Source organism: Danio rerio, chromosome 11, assembly GCF_052040795.2.
Source record: "Danio rerio strain M-AB ecotype USA chromosome 11, GRCz13ab, whole genome shotgun sequence".
In the NCBI taxonomy this organism is placed as follows: Eukaryota; Metazoa; Chordata; class Actinopteri; order Cypriniformes; family Danionidae; genus Danio; species Danio rerio.
The window spans coordinates 40,085,412-40,110,516 of NC_141031.1; the positions used below are offsets into that span (position 1 = coordinate 40,085,412).

Sequence of the window (25,105 nt, forward strand, 5' to 3'; positions counted from 1 at the left end):
GGGGAAGTGTCTGTGCCTTGTTTTTCATAACCAATAGCTTCATTGCGCTTGCTAGAATGCCAGTGTTTAGTATTACTTTGCCATTTCATTTCAGGTCACCATGGACAAAGCTGCGCTGAGACTAACTTTATTTGGCCTTCTGTTCACCTGTGTCAACTTGGCTGCAGAAAAGGTAAAATCAATTAAGAAAAAATATATATTATTTGGAAATATAGGCTACTAATTTACATAACTCTACAAGCTGTTTTCTCAAATTTTGTAGATTAAATAGAAGTTAATTGTGAAAGGTAAACAGAATATGGACTAAAAGAAATCAATATTGGATATTGGATATTTTTGTAAAGAGTTTAGAATGAATTTAACCATTCGTTATTATTACTTAAAAGATCTACAGTAAGTATTGACTTGGTAAATAATGACAAATGCAGACTCAACATGTGTAAATAACAGATCATGTTTGAGGAGAAAGTCCACATAAGTGGGATTGTTTTTGTGTTCTGATGTCAATATGCTTAACTTGGGTTCTTGCTGTTATTGCATAATGAGCACTGATATTTGTTCACTTTAATGCAGAAAAAAATAGACATTTACAGCTTCCACATCAACTGTACAGTCACCGGCCGCTACGCAACCACAGTCATCACAAGTCGTGTGGCAAATGTTTTGAATAAGTCTCAAGAGGTCAATTTTGAAGTCCAAATACCCAAGAATGCCTTCATTAGTCAGTTCAGAATGTAAGTAAATGTACAATTAATGTATAAACTGTTAAAACATTCACCCAGTAGTGATACCAAACTTTCTACTCACCTGTAAACAGCCAAACTTATGTATCTAATATGAATGAAACTATTAACAAATATAGAACATTGATTAATAGCTATAATGTGACTATATTCTTATGACAGTATGACACTTAAATTTTAAGCTTTTATCACTATATAGAGCTATAAGGGTATAATATCAATAAAAACATTTTTGTTTGTTGCTTCACGTATATATAGATGTTCAGAGTAAACAAATGTTTAAAAAATTGCACTGCAAAAGGTTTAAAAAGTACAGTAAGTCACACTTTACAGTAAGCAATAGCCAATACTGGTTTCATTCATTTTTCTTTGGCTTAGTCCCTTTAATTACCCTTAATTAAGTTTGTTAGTTAAAAATTCATTCATAAATGTATTCACAGTATTTTGAAGTGGCCGCGATAATATTGCTCATGTTCATCATTATAATAAATTCTATTATTGAATATCAGCACCTTTCTAGTTCTGTCTTAAAATAATATTTCCTGCTTTTAAATGCTAATAAATCTTATTTTTGCTTAGGACCATCGATGGGAAGACATATGATGCAATTGTGAAGGAAAAAGAGGAAGCTCAGCAGGAATACAGTCAAGCCGTATCTCGAGGAGAAAGTGCTGGATTGGTCAGGTGCTTGTAATTTTAAAACAGTAGCATTTTGATAAATGCTATTGTTAAATGTTTTGTTATTATCAATTCCATGTTCATAGGTTTGATTCTTAGGCATGAACTGATTACAAACATGCAGGGTGCGAATTACAGTGGGGTTTTCAGGGTATTCCCCCCCTTAATTAATGCTTGATTCCCACTGAATGACTTCAAATAAAAAAATGAATGTGGAGTTATCCCTTTAAATAGTGAGAAATACTTTGGTCTTAATGCCTTAGTACAGTGACAGGGACTCTATACTGCTCAGTGAGCGCCGTCTTTCGGATTAGACGTTACACCAAGATCCTGACTCTCTGTGGTCGTTAAAAATCCCAGGATGTCCTTTGAAAAAGAGTAGGGGTTTCACCCCTGCATCCTGACCAAATTTACCCACTAGCCTCTGTCCATCACTCTGTCTCCTCTCCACCAATCAGCTGGTGTGTGGTGTGCGGTCTGGCGCAAAATGGCTGCCGTCGCGTCATCCAGGTGGATGGGTAAAGTCTAGATCGGATATGCGGCCGGCCGGAAGTGCGATATGCACATTAGTAAAGCAGCATTTTTTATGACACTGTATAACAATAATTAATATTTTTACAGTACTATGAGGGTTGGGTTTGGGGTTGGGGTGGGGGTAGGCGTTAAAAAATACATTTTATTGGGTAATTTAATAGATAACATAACTAATACTCGGTACAACTACAGTTTTTACATTACTGTGACGGTTGGGTTTAGGGTTGGGGTGGGGGTAGACGTTAATAAAATACAACAAATGAGAAATTTAATAAATAATAGAAATAATTCGCGTTAACTTCCGGCCGCAAACGTATCCGCTCTAGCAACAACCAGGTGGATGCTGCACACTGTTGGTGGATGAGGGGATTCCCCCCCATTGTGTCAAGCACTTTGAGTGGCCAAAAAAGCGCTATATAAATGTAAGGAATTATATTCATATCACAGTAAAACAAAATATTTCAATGTCAGATTTTACCAATATCATGCAGCTTGTCTGTAAAATATAATAAAATGAAAATATCATGAGTTTCTTTAATATATAATAAAAGTAATCAAGATCAATGAAATGGGCTCTGTTTGCAGTGCTGTTGGACGGACTTTAGAGGAATTTAAAACATCAGTGACAGTGGCTGCAAACAGTAAAGTAACCTTTGAGTTGACCTACGAGGAACTTTTAAAGCGCCGTCTTGGCAAATATGAGCTGCTCATCAACGCCCAACCAATGCAGCCGGTGGCGGACTTTAAGGTGAGAAACCATACAAATATGAGTTTATGTTGAGAATTCAGAAAAAAAGACTTGGAAAAGTAAAATTTGTGTCTTTCATGTGGGTTAGATTGACATACACATTCATGAGAGCGCTGGAATTTCACTCTTGGAGGTCAAAGGTGGTCTGAACACTAAGGATCTGGCGAATGCAGTCACTACCACCAGAGCACAGGAAGATGTAAAGAAATAAAAATGATATACATAAATAAAAAAACAAAAAGTTTGCTTGGCTGAAATTTGCTGTTGTTTTAGGCATGGGTGAAGTTCTACCCCACTCGTGACCAGCAAAAGGATTGTGACGACTGTACTAAAAATGGTCTCAATGGCAACCTGGTCATTATGTATGATGTTGAAAGAGTAAAACAAAGTGGAGATTTCAAGGTATGTAGTGCATTTAAATTCAATCTGAGATCCAGAAAAATGTGACTACAACAATATTTACACTAACAATCATTTTCAGAAAGCATTTGTTCAGACTATTTGTTAAATTTTTCTTGGTTTGTTTTAGTCTGGACCAAAAAACAAAAAAAATGTGTTTAAGATTACAGCAGGATTTACACTAACACTCATTTTTTAGAAAGCGTTTGTTCAGACTAGTTGTTCAATTTTCTTGGTTTGTTGTAGTTTGGACCAAAAAAAAAAACTAAATAATTGTCCAGTTTCCCAAATAGGGCTTAGTTTAAACCAGGTCTTCACCAAATTTTGTAATTAAGCAGCTTTTATAAAAACGATCTAGAAAACCACACTACTGGTACTGTATGTAATGAAATTTATTTATGTTTCTGCAATTTTTTTTTTACCTAAGATGCAGATTAGCCTTAAGTTTCTGAAAACAGGGTAATATGTTTAGTCATGGCTTAGATCTTCAAATATGCCTAGCCATATCACCCTGCATCCCAAGACTGGTTACTTACTGAAGCTAAGCAGGGCTGAGCCTGGTCAGTACCTGGATGGGAGACCACATGTAAAAAAAACTAGGGGTGTTAATGAGGCCAGCAGTGGGCACTCAATCTGCGTTCTGTATGAGTCCTAATGCCCCCGTAAAGTAAAGGAGACACTATATTGTCAGAGGGTGCTGTCTTTCGGATAAGACGTTGAATTGAGGTCCTGACTCTCTGTGGTCATTAAATCCAACCCAGGCTCATTCTGAAAACGTAGCCCTGTGGACGTTTCTGAAGACCGCAATTTACGTGGCCGGAGGTACGTATGGCTGCATTTAATTTTTCCAAGCGAATGCTACGGGGCGGTGTGATGCCACTTCTTTTCGCGCTCGCCAGCTGACGGCTCACCTCCGTGTGGAGGGCTTTCCCGCCACAACCAGTTTGTCCGGTTAGCTCGTCGTGTTAAGTCGGTGGAGTGAAGACCTGGAGGGGAGCCGGCCACGACGGTGGCAATGACTGGATTTGAGTCCGGGGAAGAGCAGTTCCAGAAATTAGGTAAGACAAAAACAGAACCCAAAAAATGAAGCGAACAAGTTCATAACAGGGTGAGAATGCGGTGAAATCCGAAAACGTGGTCAAAATCAGACAAGGGCTTTTCTTTTTCTTGATGGCTTTTGTAAATCGTTGCTTGGGTTTAGGAAAGGAGGAGGAGGAGGGTGGGTCGGCCGATTGGCTGGCCTTCCAGTCAATCGTTCAGTCATTCAGTCAGTCAGTCGGACAGACGGTCGCTCGACAGCATCCTCCGTCGGCTTTACGCGAGAACAGCCCTTGAACAGGATTCGCGAAAACAAAAACTGCACAAATACGTACCTCCCCCCCTGTTTTAAAACAAAAACTCACAAGGAAACAGCACCAAATTTAGCAACATCACAACTATGAAGAAATGAACTATTTTCATAGGTCTTGTTCCTCAATGTTCAATGCGTTCACATTTATTCAAATTATTTAAACTAACATAGCTTGTTTTAAATAAACTAACCTGGGGTGTCATGGTGGCGCAGAGGGTAGCATGATTGCCACTGGTTTGAGCCCCGGCTGGGTCAGTTGGCATTTCTGTGTGGCGTTTGCATGTTCTCCCTCTGTTGGGTGCTCCGGATTCCCCCACAGTCCAAAGACATGTGGTACAGGTGAATTAAATGAGGTAAATTGACAGTAGTGTATGTGTGTGAATGCAAGAGTGTCGGGGTGTTAACCAGTGTTGGGTTGCAGCTGGAAGAGCATCCGCTGCGTAAAACATATGCCGGATAAGTTGGCAGTTTATTCTGCTGTGGCGACCCCTGGTGAATAAAGGGACTAGGCTGGAAAAAAAAAATGAATGAATGAATAAACCAACCTGCCAGGTGTTAAACACATTCTGTGAATATACAAATTCTCCAAAAAGTCCCATGTTATGTTTTCTTTTTCAGGTAGCAAATGGCTACTTTGTCCACTACTTCGCACCTACAGATGTTCAACGAATTCCCAAAAACGTGGTATTTATTATTGATCAAAGTGGTTCTATGCAAGGCAATAAAATAGAGCAGGTAAATTTCCATTTCCTTTATTTCTCAATGTGTTTTACTTGCTGAATCATACAAACTACATTTATTTTTGGCATACAGTACACTAATGGATTTCCTGTAGCTAATATGAGCCCCAAATTTTAGACTCGAATGGCAATGCTGAGGATTTTGAGTGACCTTGCTAAAGATGACTACTTCGGGTTGATCACGTTCAGCAGTCACATTCAAGCCTGGAAACCAGAACTACTGAAAGCGACTGCAGAAAATGTGGAAGAAGCAAAGACATTTGTGAAGCAAATTAGGAGTGGAGGAGGTAAAGATATCACCATCAGCTAATTGAACAGAAGTGTCCTAGATTAATAAATGGAAATGTTTGGAGAAAATGCCTTTAAAGGAGAAAACAATAGACCAACTGAGACAATTCAGAGAACATTATTTCAGTGGTTTTATTATTTTTGCCTCTAAAGTGAATGAAAACAATCATTGGCATGTTAGAATTCCACCCCAATTGAATGAAATGATAATAATTTCACACATTTTCTTCCATTTCAGCTACAGACATAAATGGTGCTGTGCTAAATGCTGTAAACATGATCAACCAATTCAGACAAGAGGGATCCGCGTCCATCCTGATCCTGTTGACAGATGGAGACCCCACTTCAGGCACAAAATAACTGATTCATTTATATAGGCACTCTTGTATACAGATTAGGGTTCAGGTTAGGGCTGCGTTTTGAACATGGATGCAAACAAAACGAATGCAATACAACAAAAACATTTGGAAAACTCCATCTATTATACACTTCTACTGTGATTTACAATAGACAGACAACCTCTAAAATGTCATAAGGTGTAGCAATAATTGCTAACACTTTAGTTTAGGTCACAATTCAAAGTATTGACAAACCATTAACTAACACTGCTAGCTTAATAAACTACTCATTTGGATATTTAGTAATAGTAAGGTAGAAGTTGGGTTTAGGTTTTGGATTAGGGCTGCAGAATAAGATCATACTTACCCAATAATTTGTATACCAAAATACTCCTTTCAGATTTGTTTACATGAAGAATAATTTTGATGTGATTTAAGGATTATAGTTTAGACACAAAACAATCTTTAATTACCATTTTACAACCTTTATACTTTGATGCTGGCATCTAAAACACTGGATTTTACCTATTTGTCAGTAAATTGTTTATAATGATTTAAGATATAATGTAATGGAATAAAATAATTTATTATTTTATATATTTTTATAAGTACAAGTCAGAATTAACATCGTTTATGTTCATTTAAACATAAATACTGTATATCTGAATGACAATTATTACACCCATATTTCAACATTTCTTTCAAAAAAGTTATGCTTTCTATGTATATATATAATCACTTTTGTACATTTAATTTAACACAGACACCAAAATGTGTGCAGGATGACCAACTACATTAAATATTATAAATTAAGCAGTTTCTTTTTTTTATTATAATTATGCATAAAAACTATTAATTGTAATTTATTTATCTGTGCAAAAAGGTGTGACCAACCCAGTGACGATTCAGCAAAATGTGAAAACGGCCATCGGTGGAAAATATCCTCTGTACTGTTTGGGTTTCGGGTTTAATGTCCGCTTTGAGTTTCTGGAAAAGATGTCATTGGAAAATAACGGCGCTGCTCGCAGAATTTATGAGGATTCTGATGCGGATCTTCAACTGCAGGTCAGATATAAACAAAGAAACACTGTTATTTTAATGTAGTTTACACATTTGAATTGCTTTATAAAAAATGGTCTCTGCTCCAGCAACTTTTAATGTTGAAAAGTTTACAAATTGACTTTTATTTATGATATATTTAGTAGTTTGAAACAATATAATGTCAGTGTAACGGAAGCCAGCTATTTAGTGCTGTGCAGGTAAACCTCACTTCTCTGACCTCTAAAGGTGCTCTAGCGACAGATGCTAGAGGTCATTAGCCTCCTTGGTAGAGCAACTGACTCCTATGCGGAAGGTCGCCGGTTTGATCCAAGCTGGGAGCGGATTGGGTGATGTAGGACTGGTGGGGGTTACACCTGTATTGGTCAGATAAGATATGGTATAAAAACTCTAATGAACTCTAGTACTTTTTGCTATTCTACTGTTTTATTTCTGTGCACTTTGTTATTTATTATAATCTTTGTTGTTTCAAACTATTGAAAATATCAAGAAAAGTAACTTTGTTAAATTGTAAAGTTATATTTTTAATATCAAAAGTTGCAACCCAGGCTCATTATGGATACATACTGTACCTCCGTCTACATTTCTGGAGAGCATGAAAAACTTCTCAGAATGTACGTTTTTTGTTGTTGTTGCAGTTTTTGTTTTTGCGAATCCACCAGAGGGTGCTGTGTATGCTTTATCAGATCTTCAATTTCTCTCTCGAATGCCATTCGTGCCTGGTCTTCTCGCATAAATCAACCAGAGGCCGCTGTTGACTGACTGACTGACTCACCCACCCCCATCTCTAAACCCAACCAGCAGTGTTTTCAAAAGCAATGCAAAAAAAGAAAAAAGAAAAGCCCTCTCAGCTGCCTGCTTTTTTTTTTTAGTAGTTAGTAGTTTGTACTACTTTCTCACCCTGTTTTTTAGTTCTTTATTTAATTTTTTGGGCTTTTGTTTTACCTACTTTCTAAAACCGTTCTTTGCCGGACTTGAACCCCGCTGTCTTGGTCAACTCCACTGACTTGTGCGGCAAGCTACTGGGCAAACTGGTTACAGCGCTAAGCTGGTATCGCGAAAAGGAACAGAAGCAGGCAGTGTCATACTGCCCCGTTGCATTCATTTTAAAGACATAATGCAGCCATACGTACCTCTGGCTACATAATTCGCGCTCTCCAGAATTATAAACAGGGGCACGTATTCACAACGAACCTGTGTTTAAAAGTTGTTAGAGCTGAGATCAAGATCCCGTAAATCAATTTAAAATTGTAAAAATAAATAAAAGACTTATTCTGTTAATTACATACTAAACTGTTAATTAATGGATATTACTTACAGTGCCAATCTGGGTTTAAGTTCAGCTTTGGTCATTGTCCAGTTTGCTATTTGTTGTTACCAGCAGTACTGAACATCTTAACAAAACTACTAATACCAACACAGGCTCATTCTGAAAACATAGCCCTATATAAGTTTCTGGAGATCGCTAATTAGTCAGAAGTATGTATGGCTGCATTTCTTCTTAAAAACTAACTCTACGAGGCGGTATGACACCGTTTCTTTTATGGTTTACCTGCCTAACGCTTACCTGCATATGGACGGCTTTTCCAATGTGACCAGTTTGTCCAGTAGGCAGACATCAGCGAACTTGAGATGCAGAGCAAAGTTGACCGCAACGACGGGGTTCGAGTTCGGTGAAGAATAGTTTCAGAAAGCAGGTAAAACAAAAGCAGAAGCCAAAAAATAAAATAAAAAAAGTAAATAACTTAGTAAAATCTGAAACTGTGGTTAAAAAACAGGCGAGGGCTTTGAGTTTAGGGAAGTGGGTCGGCTGGTCAATCTGTGCTTTTTAAAACACTAATAGTGTTTAGGGAAGGGGAAGGGTGGGGGATTGGACAGTTGGTCAGTTGACAGCAGCCTTTCATGGATTTATGTACGATCTGCAGGTACGAATGGCATTTGCAAGAGAAATTTGAGAGCTGAAGAATCATACATTGAGGATTCGAGAAAACAAAAAACAAAAAAATTTAGCTCCTGAAATGTATTTTGCGCTCTCCAGAAATGTATATAGGGGTACGTAATCGGAATGAGCCTGGGTTGACTATTACTGCATAAATCCATATCTTTACTCATTTTATTTTTGTAGGGCTTTTATGAAGAAGTGGCCATTCCACTTTTGACCAATGTCCAGCTTAACTACCAAGGAGTGGCCAAAGTAACCCAAACCACTTTCAGCCAGTACTACAATGGATCTGAGATTGTGGTGGCCGGTTATATAACTGATAACAGTTTGGAAAGTTTGACGACTGAGGTCATTGCATTATCGGTAAGTTCACCACTTGTTGAATAACATTTAAAAGAATTGAGTCTGTCCAGAAAAAAAAATATCTGTAATTATTTACACAACCTCATGTTATTCCAGCTGTTATTCAGTTGTAAGATAGTTTTGTTAAGGTTTTTACCGAAAAGCACGTGTGAATAAAAAATAAATAAATATTTTCTGTTAAAATTCACGATTAGAAAGGGTCAATAAATAATTACAGGATTTTTTTTATTTATTTGATTATTGTACAATTTCTGGTTCTTTTATATTGTGCTTTTTAAAAAATTGGACTTATATTAGCTTCCAGTCATTTTTTTCTATGCCATTCAGACTAATTTAAACAGACAAGATATAAATTAATTTAATATGTTGAAGCCATTTAGACTTATTTAAGCTTCCATTCCACATTTCAAACCATTTTAACCTCATACAGTATACTGTAATTCCTGTAAGCCATGTGTTAAATATGCTAACAGTGTAGGGTAATATATGGTGGTCATGCAAAATAAATGTTAATGCTTATAAAACATGCTGACATTTAGAACAAATAACATACATTTACTCTATGACTTGTTTCAAAACATACAAAAAGCATGCTAGCAATAAAACATGTTAGCAGTGTACTATGATGTGGTAGTAAAATGTTGAACATGCTAGTAATGTGCTAAGACATGCTAGCAATATTTAGGAAATAGCTACGATCATCTACTGAAAATACTAAAATCAATGCTAGTAACATGGTTATTCATGTTAGTTCATTCATGTTTGCAAACCTGCATGTAATGTAGTAATATGCTTTAAGGAATTTTTAACCACCCTTCAAACATGCTAAATCATATTAGCATGTTTCAGGACTTAACAACATGCCTTGTTCTAAACAAATATGTATTGTCTACACTCTCATCATTAGCAATTATTGCTATTTTTTTTTTTTCATTCTGCAGTTTATGTACAGCACTTTTGGTCAGCTTTAGCTGTTTTAAAATTGCTCTACAAATTTATTAAACTGAACTTCAAGAGTTCACACTTAGCTGATGATTTACAATAAGCTTGCTTGGCATGCTGTCCCGGGAGAGAGCCAGGAGCTCAAGGAATCCTCAAGCCCAGGGCTCCCTCCCGTTCGTAGGGCGAGATGGAAGACTGAGCTCAGGTAGATCTCAAAAACTCCCCGGCTGATAAGGCTAAGGTGATTTCCTTTGAGAAGGAATAATAGTGATGCTGGGAGCTAGACTATAGTGCCCATTTGGCTTAGTTCACAAATTTAAACTATAAACTATTCGTCAACCATCAATGTATAGTTAATTAGCCATATTTGTGATTAGATTTTGATATTAGCATGTGCAGTATGAGAGGGACATTTCATTATTCTTTGGGGCCGCTGATGACATTAAAATCTTAATGGTTATAGACTAGGGATATAACGGTATCAGAATTTCACGGTACGGTAATACCTCGGTATGAATGTCACGGTACGGTATTTATTGAATCATTTACAGGAAAAAACAAAACTTATGAAAATACTCCAAAAAAGTGCAAAAAGTGTCAATGACATACAAATTAGTCATCTATCTGTAAGCGTTGAAACAGGAACTTCAATTTTAATAACAAAAAAATATTAAACCATGTAAAAAAATTAAGTTTCAATTTAGTATTGTTGAAAACTCATCACATTCAACATTTAATCACTCACTCACTTAGATAGAGATGGGTTTAAAGGAAAATTATCATATAAATATAATCTGGTAAAAGCTGGTATCTCTGGGCATTTACAATGTCCCCTGCAACAGAAAAAAAACCCTCTCATTTGGGACTAAGGTTTCTGGGACAAGAGAGATATGACTTGGCCCAGGTTGACAGCAGTGGGTAACGTTGTGCATTGTCTTTCCCCCACTTGAGAGGAAAAACCATGAGTGAGATAGAGGTCTCATGTCTGCATCAATCTGAACAGTGTGCTGTGTTTCTGCAGTCACCATGACTGATTATTAGTCCTATTCCCCAACTTGCAGGCACGTGCACACACAGGGCTCAACCTGTGCAGTGCACATGCCCTTTTTAGTCTTGGATAGAAAGTTCCCTTCCAAAATGATCAAAAGTGCCCCCGCGGCGCGACATACCCTCCGTCCCGCTTTACAGTACGAACGCGACAACACAGCTGATCAGAACACGCGCTACAACACAGCTGATAAGAACTCGCGCGACAACACCGCTATTCAGTACGCGTGCGGCGACAACACCCGCTTTAGGGTTTTCCAACTCTTTTTCATCCCCGCTTCTAGCAGAACACTCCATTTCCGCATTACTGGATCTGTAGCGACAACAGACCGCAAAGGATTATGGCCAAGCCTGGGCTGATGGGAATTGTAGTTTCCGGTACCTCCCGTTCGCTTCATTCGCCTGAGCAAATTATCTTAGAAGACCTATAGTTTTACCGAGTCATGCGACTACGGTAATATCGAAAAAAATTAATATTGCGGTATGACGGTATTTACAATACCGTTACATCCCTATTATAGACAGATTTTACAACATATGATAGAAAATTTATAAAAAAACTATATTATTATTATAGCCTTCTTGGTATTGGTTGAACCCCCTAATTCCCTGGGGTCCTAAGTGGCTGCTTACCTCGCTTATTGGTTAAGTTTGCCCCTGAACACAGGGGAAACCTATGCAGACATGAGAGAACATGCAAACTATGTACAGAAACGCCAACCGGCTCAGCAAGGACCAGAGCTAGTGGTGTTCTTGCTGTGGGACAACAGTGCTAACCACTGGGCTGCCGTGCCAATCAATCCAGATGAAAAGGGGGAACAAAAGGGAAAGAAGGGGGGTTTCTTCTAGATAAAAATACTTGTGGAATGAAGAATGTGGCTATTTATAGTGACTTAGGAATCATATGATTGGAGGATCATGATTAGCTAATGCAGGACCGGCTGTGGTCAATCATAAGCACATGATCCTCTCGAAATTAGTTTATAAATAAACTTCACTAAGAAATATGCTAGAAACATGCTAGAGATAAAACATGCTAGCAATCAACTAGAATGTGCTAGCAGTGTGCTAAGATATGCTAGAAAGGCGTGCATAGCAATCATCAAAGTTTCAACTTTTGACCTTTATTTTCTTTCCAGAAAAGCACTAAGGTGGTATATAATGACAGTGTACTCACAGACGATTTAAAAAATGACGGACTTGAACACGGCAACTACATTAGTAGATTATGGGCCTTTCTCACAGTGAAGCAGTTACTGGCGAAAACGTAACTATTCGTACATATTCAATCATGCACAAATTGCAGCATTGCAGAGTTTTCATGGTTTCCTTTTCTACCTCAGCATGCTCCTAAAAGGCCAGGAAAAAGACAACGCAAAGAAAGAAGCCCTTGATCTTTCTCTCAAGTACAAATTTGTCACACCACTTACATCGATGGTGGTCACCAAGCCTCAGGGAGACGAAGTGCAGGTTGCGGTCAAACCCAATGAAGAAAAGAGACATTCATCAGGTGAACTGTGTTAGATGGAAATAAAAAGCAAAAAAACATTGCAGGATACTAATGAATATTACGCAATCCAGCAAAGATGCACACAGTCATTAATTTGGCTCTTAGCTAAAACGTTTGTCGTTGCATTATTTCATAAATTATGGAGTGCGGACATTTGGTCATTAACACCAAACTCAGGAAGAGCGCTGTAATTTATATTTGATTGAATATTATGCCATGAAATCTTACTAATGAGTAATGTTTCTCATGTTTAGGAAGGAAACAAACGTCCAAGGACAGCACTAGAGTGCATTTAGCAGCCAGTCCAGGTATAAGCTATATTTGTATTTTTCCTGTATTTCCAAACACTCATCGAAAGGCTTATTTATAAACAACACAAACAGTTTAAAGTGTTTAAAACTGTCGTTCAAATTTTTATATGAACAAGATTGAAAAAGAAATTGAGCAAATGTGATTAATTCATCAACTTTTCATTCATCACACTCTAAAAAAATGTTGAGTTATTTATTTAACCCAATGGTTGAGTTAAACATATTTGGTGCTTTGCTGGGTTATTTTTTTAACCTTTATTAGGTTATTTATTAACAGCTCAACCAGTTAAGTATATATTTGGTGCTTTGTTGGGTTATTTTAAACCTTTATTTAGTTATAATAACTCAACCAGCTGGGTTAAAAATTTGAATTTCAACAATCAACTGATTTAACGGACACAAAACAGCTGTATTATGCACGCGTAATGTTGCTTTTGCGTTATAAAGTTTAAGCAATAACGCAATAATTTTGTTATATTTTAACAGATTACCTCCGTGTCATGCGTTTCATCATCCAAAACCATCTTTTAGAAGCGTTTAGATGTGGTTTACATTTACATTTTACATTTAGTCATTTAGCAGACGCTTTTATCCAAAGCGACTTACAAATGAGGACAAGGAAGCAATTTACACAACCAAGAGCAACAATGAATAAGTGCTATAGGCAAGTTTCAGGTCTGTAAAGTCTAAGAAGGGAAGTATTAGTAGTATTAGTTTTTATTTTTTATTTTTTATTTTTTTGGTACAGTTAGTGTGATATTCAGAGAGGCAATTGCAGATTGGGAAGTGTAGTGGAGACTAAATAGTTGGGTTTTTAGTCGTTTCTTGAAAGTAGCGGTTTAAATGTATTGCACATTGTGGACACTGCGTGAAGCTGCTGCAGGTGCTGGACAGTCTCCATGTCTCCACGGCACACAGCTCCATGTTCTGCACACGATTTTCTGCTTGCACAGTTTATAACTGTCTGCACTTTGTTGTTCATTGTTTGTGATTCTTGATTTATTTTAACAAAAGTGTCTGGAACTAAAATGTAATGGAAATTAAGCATTTTCAATATTTTTGAAAGCTGTATGTTATGTATTTATCCAGCCATAATTATAAAATTAATAGTAGTACTAGTAGTAATAGTAATGCTAGAATGAAAAAAAAAAAACATTTAATTAAAATAAAATAACCCATAGTTGGGAAGGTGCTGTAATAACCTATAGTTGGGTTATATATTGGGGTATTTTTAACCCAGCTGTTTTAACAGAGCATCCAGAAAAACATACTATATTCATTCATTCATTTTCCTCCTGCATAGTCCTTTATTTATCAGGGGTTACCACAGCGGAATGAACCGCCAACTATTCTGGCATATGTTTTTAAGCATCTGATATCCTTCCAACTGCAACCCAGTACTAGAAAGCACCCATACACTCTCGCATTCACACACACACTCACTCATACTACGCTCGATTTCATTCAGTCAGTCATTTTCCTTCAGCTTAGTCTCTATTTCAGAGGTCACCATAGCGGAATTAACCGCCAGCTTTTCCAGCGTAGGTTTACACAGCAGATGCCCTTTCAGCTGCAACCCATTGCTGGAAAACACCCATAAACACTCATTTTCACATTTATATACTACAGCCAATGTATTCAGTTCACCTATAGCGCATGTCTTTGGACTGTGGTGAAAAGCAAAGCACCCGGAGGAAACCCACGCCAACACGGGGAGAACATGCAAACTCCTCACGGAAATGTCAACTGGCCTAGCCAGGACTCAAAGCAGCAACTTTCTTGCTGTGAGGCGACAGTGCTAACCACTGTGCTGCCCAAAACATATTACAATTAACAAAAAATATGGAGCACAATTGTTTACAGCACTGAAAGAAGTAAGAAACGTGTCTCATTATCAATTAATACACAGGTTTAAGAAAAGGGGGTCATTAATGAATGATTTACACGTCATTTTGCAACCCATTAAGGGTAAGTTTAGATGAAAACTTCATATTCATAAACAGCATATTTATTCATTAATGCATTCTCTTGTCGGCTTAGTCCCTTTATTAATCCGGGGTCGCCACAGCGGAATGAACCGCCAACTTATCCAGCACATTTTTACGCAGCGGATGCCCTTCCAGCCGCAACCCATCTCTGGGAAACATCCACATACACATTCACACACACACACACACACACACACACACACACACACACACACACACACACACACACACACACACACACACACACTCATACACTACGGATACACTACATTTAGCCTACCCAATTCACCGGTACCGCATGCCTTTGGACTGTGGGGGAAACCAGAGCACCCAGAGGAAACCCACGCGAATGCAGGGAGAACATGCAAACTTTACACAGAAACACCACCTTAGCCGAGGATCGAACCAGCGACCCAGCGACCTTCTTGCTGTGAGGTGACAGCACTACCTACTGCGCCACTGCGTCACCAAACAGCATATTAGAATTGTTTAAATCTTAGGGATGGCACGGTGGTTCAGTGGTTAGCACTGTCACCTTACAGCAAGAAGGTTGCTGCTTCGAGTCCTGACTGAACCAGATTGCATTTCTGTATGGAGTTTGCATGTTCTCCCCGTGTTCACGTGGGTTTCCTCCGGGTGCTCCGGTTTCCCCCACAGCACCAAGACATGCGGTACAAGTGAATTTGGTAAACAAAATTGGACTCAATGTATGAGTGTGTGTATAAATGTAAGTGTACGCGTGTAAGCCTGATTTGATTTCCGTGATCATCACAACTCACCCCACTGAGCATGATTTCCGCGTCAAATCCCCAACATCAGCCCCCCTAATGATGCCTAAAAAATCAGCTTTGTCTAAGCAGCAATAACATCCATTTTAAATATCTTAAAATAGTACATAATAATAATAGTCTCACTCTATTATTGTTTTTATGGTATTTTCATAATGAATGCGACATTGCAGTGCACAACACAGTTTTCTCAACACATTTCTCAATTGTACAAACTACAGTACAGAATAGAGTTGTAAAATGCACTTTTTTCATCTATAGCAATGCATTGTTTTCATTAGTTGGATGGTAATGTCTGCCTTTACTTTTCTACAGATAATATGCATTATTTTAAGACCCCTACAAGGCATCACCATGGTACTGTACATCACTTCCATTTCTGCTGCTTTAATTTGCCACATTGAAATCTCCACTCTGAGTTGTCTAATTTTGGTCTCATTATAGGTAGCAGAAACAAAATCACCTCACAAAGACCCATTCAACATAGTCAGTTTGAGAAATCTGTGTGTTTATTAATGATAATGAGCATTGAATTAAATATTACAGGTGTTGTACTAAATCAGTTTTTTTATTCTAGGTTTCAGAAAGATTCCAATATTTGCACCTGATTATCATGACTTATTTGATGCTGGTACAACTTTACTTTATATTAACTGCCAATATGTACAGTTGAAGTCAAAACTATTCGCCATCTTGTGAATTTTGTTTACTTTTTCCAATATTTCCCAAATGATGTTTAACAAAGCGAGGAATTTTTCACAGTATTTCCAATAATATTTTTTCTTCTGGAGAAAGGCTTATTTGTTTTATTTCGGCTAGAATACAAGCAGCTTTTAATAAAAAAAATAAAAAAAAACATTTTAAGGTCAATATTATTAGCCTCCTTAAGCAATATTTTAATAATGCTGACTTCAACTGTATATTTGTATAATAAATATATATCATTTATTGTATTTCATTTATTGATTTTATTTCTTTTTGCTCAGAATTAGGTATGTGGTACCAATTACCAAAAACAACTCAGAAACCTCTGGCAACCTCTCCTCCATGTACGTGGGATTTATTCATTTCATACATTGTTTTGTACGGTTACATCATATTGTGCTTTTCTTCCTCTCCTTTCTATCCTGCAGGGAAGAGCATTAGGATCTTGAAATCTTCTGGTAATGCTCAGCCTATTTGTTATGACGTTCCTTTTGCTCTGAATGTCAGACTTCAACAGAATGACCCAACAGGTGAGATATCCACCATTGTACCAGAGCTTAGTTTAATAAACAGTGATATTTTCTTTTATGCACATTCTAATTACACTGTTTGTCTTTACGCTTCAGAATTCTATATGAATGGGGAGCTTGAGGCGATGGGAGGGAAAGGTTTCAAACAAATTGACATTTCTTACAAAACAAATCACCAGCTTCGGCTCAGCGCTACTAAAATTGACTACTCTTATGGGTCGGAGTCAATGACGTTTTCTTGGGATCAAGAACTCACCCACCATGAGACAGAACAGTAATATTTCAACTATGAACAAATGCATATATTGTTTGCATATATTGTGCATGTATATATTGTCTGGCAACCCTCTTTATTTTTATTAATATTATTAAGAGTAAATTATTTTAATTACTATAAGTCCTATTAGCACAGAGTGAAAAGTATGTATTATAGATTTCATCACACCAATGGACTGTAATGTTGTGTTTTTTAAAGGAATAGTTCACTTAGAACTAACAATTGGACAAGATTTTGATGACTTTTTCTCAGTAAAACACAAAATATGACTTTTAGATGAAACTGAGTTCTTTGGTTGCTTATAAAATCCATGTCAATAGTTCCAGGCAACCTTTGAGAGTTAAAAACAATGTTTACAGGCTAAACAAAATTAATACTGACAACTACAGCAGGGAAAATAAGTATTGAACACGTCACTATTTTCCTCAGAAAACATAATTCTAAAGGTGCTGTTGACTTGAAATTTCCCCTGAGGTTGGTAACAACCAAAGAAATCCATATATGCAAAGAAAACAAATCGAATTAGTTTACAAATTACAAAAAAGTAATGTGTAAAAAAATTAAATGACGCTAGGAAAAAGTATTGAACACATGAAAAAAAAATAAAAAATACTAATACCACTAATACTTCCCTTCTTAGACTTTACAGACCTGAAACTTGCCTATAGCACTTATTCATTGTTGCTCTTAGTTGTATAAATTGCTTCCTTGTCCTCATTTGTAAGTCGCTTTGGATAAAAGCGTCTGCTAAATGACTAAATGTAAATGTAAATACATGAAGAAAACAAGGTGTAGAAATGCAGTGAAAGCCCAGACAGCGGCTGAAATCTCTCAGTATTTCTTCATCAACCCGCTGCCCTTACTCATTGTAAGTGAATATTAGCGGTTTCAGTCCAACATCTACATTAGCAGGATGATGAAGATGAAACCAGGGTGGACATTTCAGCAAGACAACGATCCAAAACACAGTCAAGGAAACTCTCAAATGTTTTCAGAGAAAGAAAATCAAGCTGTAGATTGGCCCAGCCGATCACCTGACTTGAATCCAATATAAAATACATATTAAAGATCAGATTTGATAGACGAGACCCACAAAACCATCAAGATATTTTACACTCTATTGAAGTCCGTGAAAAACTCACACCATGTGAGAAATGCATGTGACTTGATTCTCCACCTGAGAGGCAACTTTAAGTCTACTTTTTTGACTCTCAAAGTGCTAGAAGTCATTGACTTCTTTGTTATGAATTGCCACGAACCATGTTTTCAGCCACAAATTCTATGAAAAAAGTAGAATAGGCTTCTAGGAAAATGATTGCAATATTATTCCTGTTTTTTTTGCTATAGTTATAAAATAACACTGTGGTTATTATAACTAATAATAACAATTGTCTTTACTCTGTCCGCAGTGTATCTCTGGTTCTGAGGAGTAATGAAATGGACATTACGATGGGAAACATGCGCATTGTCATTCTTCTTCATAAAGAAGATGGTAGTGTTTTTCTCTGGCCTGCAGTTCTTCAACAGCCAAAAGATGTCAGTTCATCTGGCATTTTAGGTAAGAGAGTCACTAATCAAGCATTTACAGTAGAAGTCAGCTTTATTAGCCCTCCTGAATTATTAACCCCCCTGTATAGTTTTTTTCCACAATTTCTGTTTAACGGAGAGAAGATTTTTTCAACACATTTCTAAACGTAATAGTTTTAATAACTCATTTCTAATAACTGACTGATCTTTGCCATGATGACAGTAAATAATATTTGACTAGATATTTTTCAAGATACTTGTATTTAGCTTAAAGTGACATTTAAAGGTCAAGCTAGGTTAATTAGGTTAACTAATCAAGTTAGGGTAATTAGGCAAGTCATTGTATAACAATGGTCTGTTCTGTAGAAAATTAAGGGGGCAAATAATATTGATCTTAAATGGTTTTAAAATATTAAAAACTGCTTTCTTTCTAGCTAAAATAAAACATAAAAAGAATTTTTCCAAAAGAAAAAATATTATAGAAGATACTGTGAAAATTTCATTGCTCTGTTAAACATCATTTGGGAAATATTTGAAAAAGAAATCAAAAATTCACAGGAGGGCAAATAATTTTGACTTCAACTGTATATGTAGTGTATCAACCCATTAATTGTATGTTTGCATAAAAACAAGACCGTGTCAAACTCATAACCAATCACATGGATATATGAAAGTAATTGCTGTATTGTGCATGTTTATGCATGCAAGGCGGAATATAGTACATTTACAGTATGGTCATTTTGTTAAAATGACAAAAAGGTAAAGAAACTGTTCATGTTTCCACATACAGTATGGTGCTGTTTTCTGGCATTTGGTTTGTATTTACTCATTTCTATAGACTGAACACATGCTACACATGCACACAATGTCACTGTTTTCACAAAATCACATTTTTGTGGTTTACTTTTAAAGGATAATGGCATAGTTTTCAAAACATGCACTTTGAAATCAGTTAAAACTAAAAACTAAAGTTTTTAATATTTAGTTTAAAGAGGACCTATTATGCCCCTTTTTTAGAAGATTTAAAATAAGCGTTTGGTGTCCCTAGAGTGTGTTTGTGAAGATACAGTTCAAAATAGCTCACAAATAATGTTTTCTAACTCCTTGAAATTTCCCCTTTTAGTCTTTGATCATAATTGTGTCATTTTGGTGACTGTTTCTTGAAACTCAAATTAAATTGTGCTCCCAGACTTATTTTAAAAAGTGGGTGGAGCAACAAATGCCTATGCATTATCATAGGTGCAGATTAAAAACAGGACTAATGTTATCTCTGTGAAAAACTGAAACTAGATGTCTAAAGAAGTGGCTCAAAAGAAGGCAGTCTATCAGTGTTCATTGGTGGATCCTAAAATTTATAATGCCTCTTAGTTTTTATTATTGGTCACACTTTACAATAAGGTTCATTAGTTAATGTTAATTAATGCATTTACTAACATGAACAAACAATGACAAATACATTGACTACTGTATTTGTTCATGTAAGTTAACGTTAGTTAATGTAAATACAGTGGTTCATTGTTTATTCATGTTAACTCATGGTGCATTAACTAATGTTAACAAGCATGGACTTGGATGTTAATAATGCATTAGTAAATGTTTAATTATGATCAATAAATGCTGTACATGTGTTGTTCATGATTAGTTCATGTTAGTAAATGCATTAACTAATGAAACTTATTGTAAAGTGTTACCTTATTATTATCTTTAGGAGGCAGTGTGGAACTCTAATGGTGGATAGCTGCTTCTCACTCAGGTCTGTTTATGCTAATGAGGGAGAGATCAATCACTCATGAGTGGGGCTTTCCCCCAGTGATGACACGAACAAAGGGAGAATGTCAATCAAAGTGTTTTTGCAGACTGTTTTTATCAAGTGTGATCATAAAAAAAGGAATTATTTTTTTACCATTAGAGGCTGACTATATTCACACTATTACCACACAACTGTGTTTAAACCCCCTATAATTTTTACATAACAAAAATTTGCACCTTTAAATTATTGTCATGTCATTGTACCTTATATCTTCTCTTTGTTGGCCTGTTAATGATGATATTGTGGGTATTTTACACCTGCACTAGTAACACTGGTCTGTAAATAAACTTTTAAGGAGAAGCTGAGGTTTCATATGAGGTGATTCTGGGATTGCAAACATCAATGCTGAAGCTGAAGGACCAGGTAGTGAAGGCATCTTGGTAAGTAATAAATAAATAAATACAAAAATAAATATCGGGTGAAAATTAAGTAGCCTATAGGCATTAAACATTTTTATAAAATTCAAACTGTAATTGTCAAAAGGTTATAACAACATTTGTTTTTATGTTACTTTCGCTTATTTAAATAACTTAATCATGATTTAACATATTTTTGCTAGTTATGCACATTTTACCTTGATGCTTTAAGTGAGTTTAATTGATGTACATGGAAGTGACTAAAAGGTAATTTGATTTAACTTAAAAATTTAAGGCAGCAAAACATATTTATAGTGTACATTACTAACTATTAATAACCCTGGCTCATTCTGGAAACGTAGCCCCGCGGACGTTTCTGGAGACTGTGAAATACATCCCGGGAGGTACGTATTTGTGCAGTTTTTGTTTTCGCAAATCCAGGAAAGGCTGCTGTGCGCGATTTTTTTCGTGTCTCGAACACCCTTCGCGAGCACGCGCCGTTCACGCCATCCTCCTTCTTCCCTAAACCCAAGCAACGATTTACAAAAGGCGTCCAGAAAAATAAATGCTTGTTCGCTTTATTTTTTGGATTCTGTTTTTTTGTCTTACCTGATTTTTGGAACTGCTCTTCCCTGGACTCGAACCCGGTCACCGAACGTGGCCGGCTCCTGCTCCTCCTGGGCTCCGCTCACCGACGTAACCTGACGAGCTAACCGGACAAACTGGTTGCGGTGGGAAAGCCCTCCACACTGAGGAGGTGAGCCGTCAGCCGGCGAGCGCGAAGAGGAGCGGTGTCACACTGCCCCATACTGTAGTGTTCGCTTGAAAAAACGAAATGCAGCCATACGTCCCTCCGGCCACGTAAATCGCTGTCTCCAGAAACATCCACGGGGCTACGTTTTCTAAGCTTGAGTTGATTAAGCATAAGTGAGAATTGGTCCCCATACTAAAGATTTAATAGCACATCATAAAGCTCTCTAAATGTTTAAAAGACCACTTTCCCCCTTTATTTCTAGTAAATTATCAAAGCATAAGATGAATATTAAAATGTACAGCAGCACAATAGCGTCTTAAAGAAACAAATATTAGACATAAAACAATGGGATATTTAGTCTACACTCTCAGAAAAAAAGGTATACGGTTTATAAATAATGTTCCTTATGTTAAGAAACAGTTTGGTACCTTTGTCAAAAAGTTATATGGTACAGAAAAGACCTCTTATCAGACGTTCTGTACCTTTAATAGTACAATTGAAATGAAGATACACAATTATTATCATAAAAAGGTACAAAAGTGATGGACAACTCCTTTATTACAATATCTATGAAAATAAATATTTCTGAAGAGGCAAAGTGAATTTATGAATAATTTCCATATTAAAACATGAAGCATCATTTAAAAGCAAATGTTTAAAGAAACTCATAAACATTAATTATTAAGTTCCATAAAACAAAACAACTGATAAAACCAAACTATAGGTATTGTAAACTAAACATTTAAGGCATTTTTAATAAACATTTGGTAAGCATGTTCTGATAAATACATTTTCATTATTATTATTTACACCTTTTGGCTTTTGTTTTCCATTACGCACGTAAGCTGGCAAAAGTCCTGCATATGCAAAGTGTTCATGTTTCTATTTCTATTTTAAAATCAAGTAAATTAAATGAACTTTTAAGTGATTAGAAAGGTGTTGTGTGAAAATTAGAGTGATTATTAGATTATTTTTCTCACAATGATGCATCTTGTACATTGTCTTGTTGTCTTTTGGGAGAAGCCTGTGTCATTTGCTATCAAAAATAAATAAATAAATAAATAAATAAATAAATAAATAAATAAATAAATAAAATCACTGGTTGATTAAAATTAACTTTAAGTAGAAAAACTATTGTGAATGGGAGTATGTGTTTCTGTAACATTTTTGTGAAAAGTGTTGTGAAATGTTGAGCAAAATATATATATTTTGATTAATGCTAAAGTATTTTTTATTCTTTATTGTAAATGGAAAAGGTGCATTTACACAAAAAGAAATTTACAAAAAAAATAATATATATATTTGATGTTTTATATTTACTGAAAATAAATTGACACATGTTGGGTATAGCAAAATACCTTTAAATAGTTCTTGAAGGAACACATTTGACATTGTTTAAAGTACAAAGTGTCTTGTCCTGTGGTGGTACCTCAATGAATCACATTTGTACATTTCATGAAGGTACAATATTGTATATGCAGGTTTTAAAAACTAAAGGTACATTTTGGTTTCCCATGGTACAAATCAAGTCCCTAAAAGTACAAACTACAATAGTACAAATGTGTTTCTTTGTCTTAAGGTACAAAAAAGGCTCTGCCCCAATGACAAGGGTTTGTACCTTCTTTGTTATAACATTATACCCCTTTTCTGAGAGTGTATTATAACTTAAGTGGCCAAAAGTATGCTTGGTATTACTATACTGTTGTTATGATTATTCGTGAAATGACACAAAACATTATACTATGGTATTATGCATACATTATAATGAAGTAGGAATACCCTTAATGCATTACAAATAAAGTCTCCATAGAAAGTGTTACTGAAATCTCTTATAATCACCAAGTCTAAGTTGATTTTTATTAAAAATATATTTATTTTCAATTTTAAATTTTTTTTACATGACTTTAACCTAGCACAATTCTTCAGAAATTTGGTGCTCAGTTATTTAAACCTTCAAATTACAGTGGACATAAAGAGGAACTTCCATAAACCGCCATTTTTGCATGAATTTCTTATATAATATATTTAAAGTAGGTGTCCTCTGTTTATTTTAGGGTGACAATGAAGGACTACAGGCTTCCTGCTGCTCCTGTCATTGGATGTTGGCTTGTCCCGTTTGAAGCTGTCACACAGAAGACGATCTCTGATTTTGCCATCACTCAGCCGTAGATTCAGCACAACTTACTACATCATTCGTATCAAGAATTATCATCTGACCTAGTATCTAGTCTGTATTATGGTCACTGTTAATGTTTAAAAAGCTGTGAAATCTGCAGCATGCCTTAATAATGTGAAAAATATCACATTAATATGATATAAAATCTAACATTGCCTATAATTTTTTTGCTTTAAATGTTTTTGCTGGTCGTTCAAACTACTCATTTAAAAAGGGCTGATTCAACACAATTATTAAAAGTTTTGGGGGTCATTGTTTTATGTTCAATCCACTTAAATTTGCTAGTTATGGTAATCGATTTATGTTGGGAAAACATAAAGAAATTGTGGAAACCCAGCATTTTTACAGAGTGGGATGCAGGAATCAAGTGTTGCTTTTTAATTGTATCTGTCAGACTGTATCTTTGAATGTTTATGAATGTTTTCATTGCCCAAACATATGTAACTGGGCTTAATCTTGCAAATGTGATAATACAGCAATTAGCATTACCTATAAAAGTAGTCATGTATACACAAAGTAACATTTTAATTGGTGCTGCTGATATGATTTTTAAAAATATGCATGTTTTGTGGTTCTGTCTGAAAATAAAAGCTTAGCACCAAACATCTAATGCAGAGCGTTTTCAAATTATTTAGATGATTCACAGTTGAAGTCGAATGTAAGTTGAAATGTTTTTTCTTTTTCAAAAATTTCTTAAGTGAAATTTATTGGAGCAAAGAAATGTTCACAGTATTTCCTATGATATTTTTTCTTCTAGTCCTATCTGCTTTATTTTGTCATGGAGGAGTGGAGAGCAAGAGACCCCAGTGACAGATGAGTCTCCGCAATGCTCTCGTGGGCCAGCCTGAAAACCCGCCAGTGACCTACTCACACCTGCAGCTTCTCAATGATGGACATGCAGTGTTCTCCAGCCTCCAGCGCCTAGACTCTGCAAAAGAAGTTTGGCCAGAGGAGAAATGGTCACCTGGTTTCTCTTGAGGTTTTTCTTCCCTTTTACATCAATTGGTAAAGTTTTGTTCCTCGCCACTGGCTTGCTTGGTTTGGGACTTGTGAAGCTGCGCATCAATGGATTTGCTCTTCAGTGTTTGGACTTTCAGCAGTGAAAATTAAACCACACTGAACTGAACTAAACTGAACTTCAACTCTGAAAACTGGACTGATACAGTTTCAGTTTACTAGAACTTCTATGTTAGGCTGCTTT

At 36.1% G+C, this 25,105-nt stretch overlaps 1 protein-coding gene across 1 annotated transcript; it reads left to right on the plus strand.

Annotated features, from left to right (window-relative positions):
* Nucleotides 1-82: 82 nt before the first annotated feature.
* On the plus strand, nucleotides 83-24,509 carry itih3b.1 (inter-alpha-trypsin inhibitor heavy chain 3b, tandem duplicate 1). Its single transcript, NM_001033104.1, is given in 23 exon segments — nucleotides 83-172; nucleotides 574-734; nucleotides 1,323-1,427; nucleotides 2,541-2,703; nucleotides 2,792-2,902; nucleotides 2,977-3,105; nucleotides 5,072-5,188; nucleotides 5,312-5,480; nucleotides 5,720-5,830; nucleotides 6,703-6,884; nucleotides 9,004-9,183; nucleotides 12,312-12,439; nucleotides 12,516-12,682; nucleotides 12,937-12,990; nucleotides 16,085-16,126; nucleotides 16,214-16,255; nucleotides 16,347-16,400; nucleotides 16,756-16,818; nucleotides 16,903-17,004; nucleotides 17,101-17,278; nucleotides 18,691-18,839; nucleotides 20,914-20,998; nucleotides 23,783-24,509. Coding segments are annotated over 23 exon segments (2,679 nt in total). The 5' UTR covers nucleotides 83-100; the 3' UTR covers nucleotides 23,898-24,509.
* The last annotated feature ends 596 nt before the right edge of the window (nucleotides 24,510-25,105 follow it).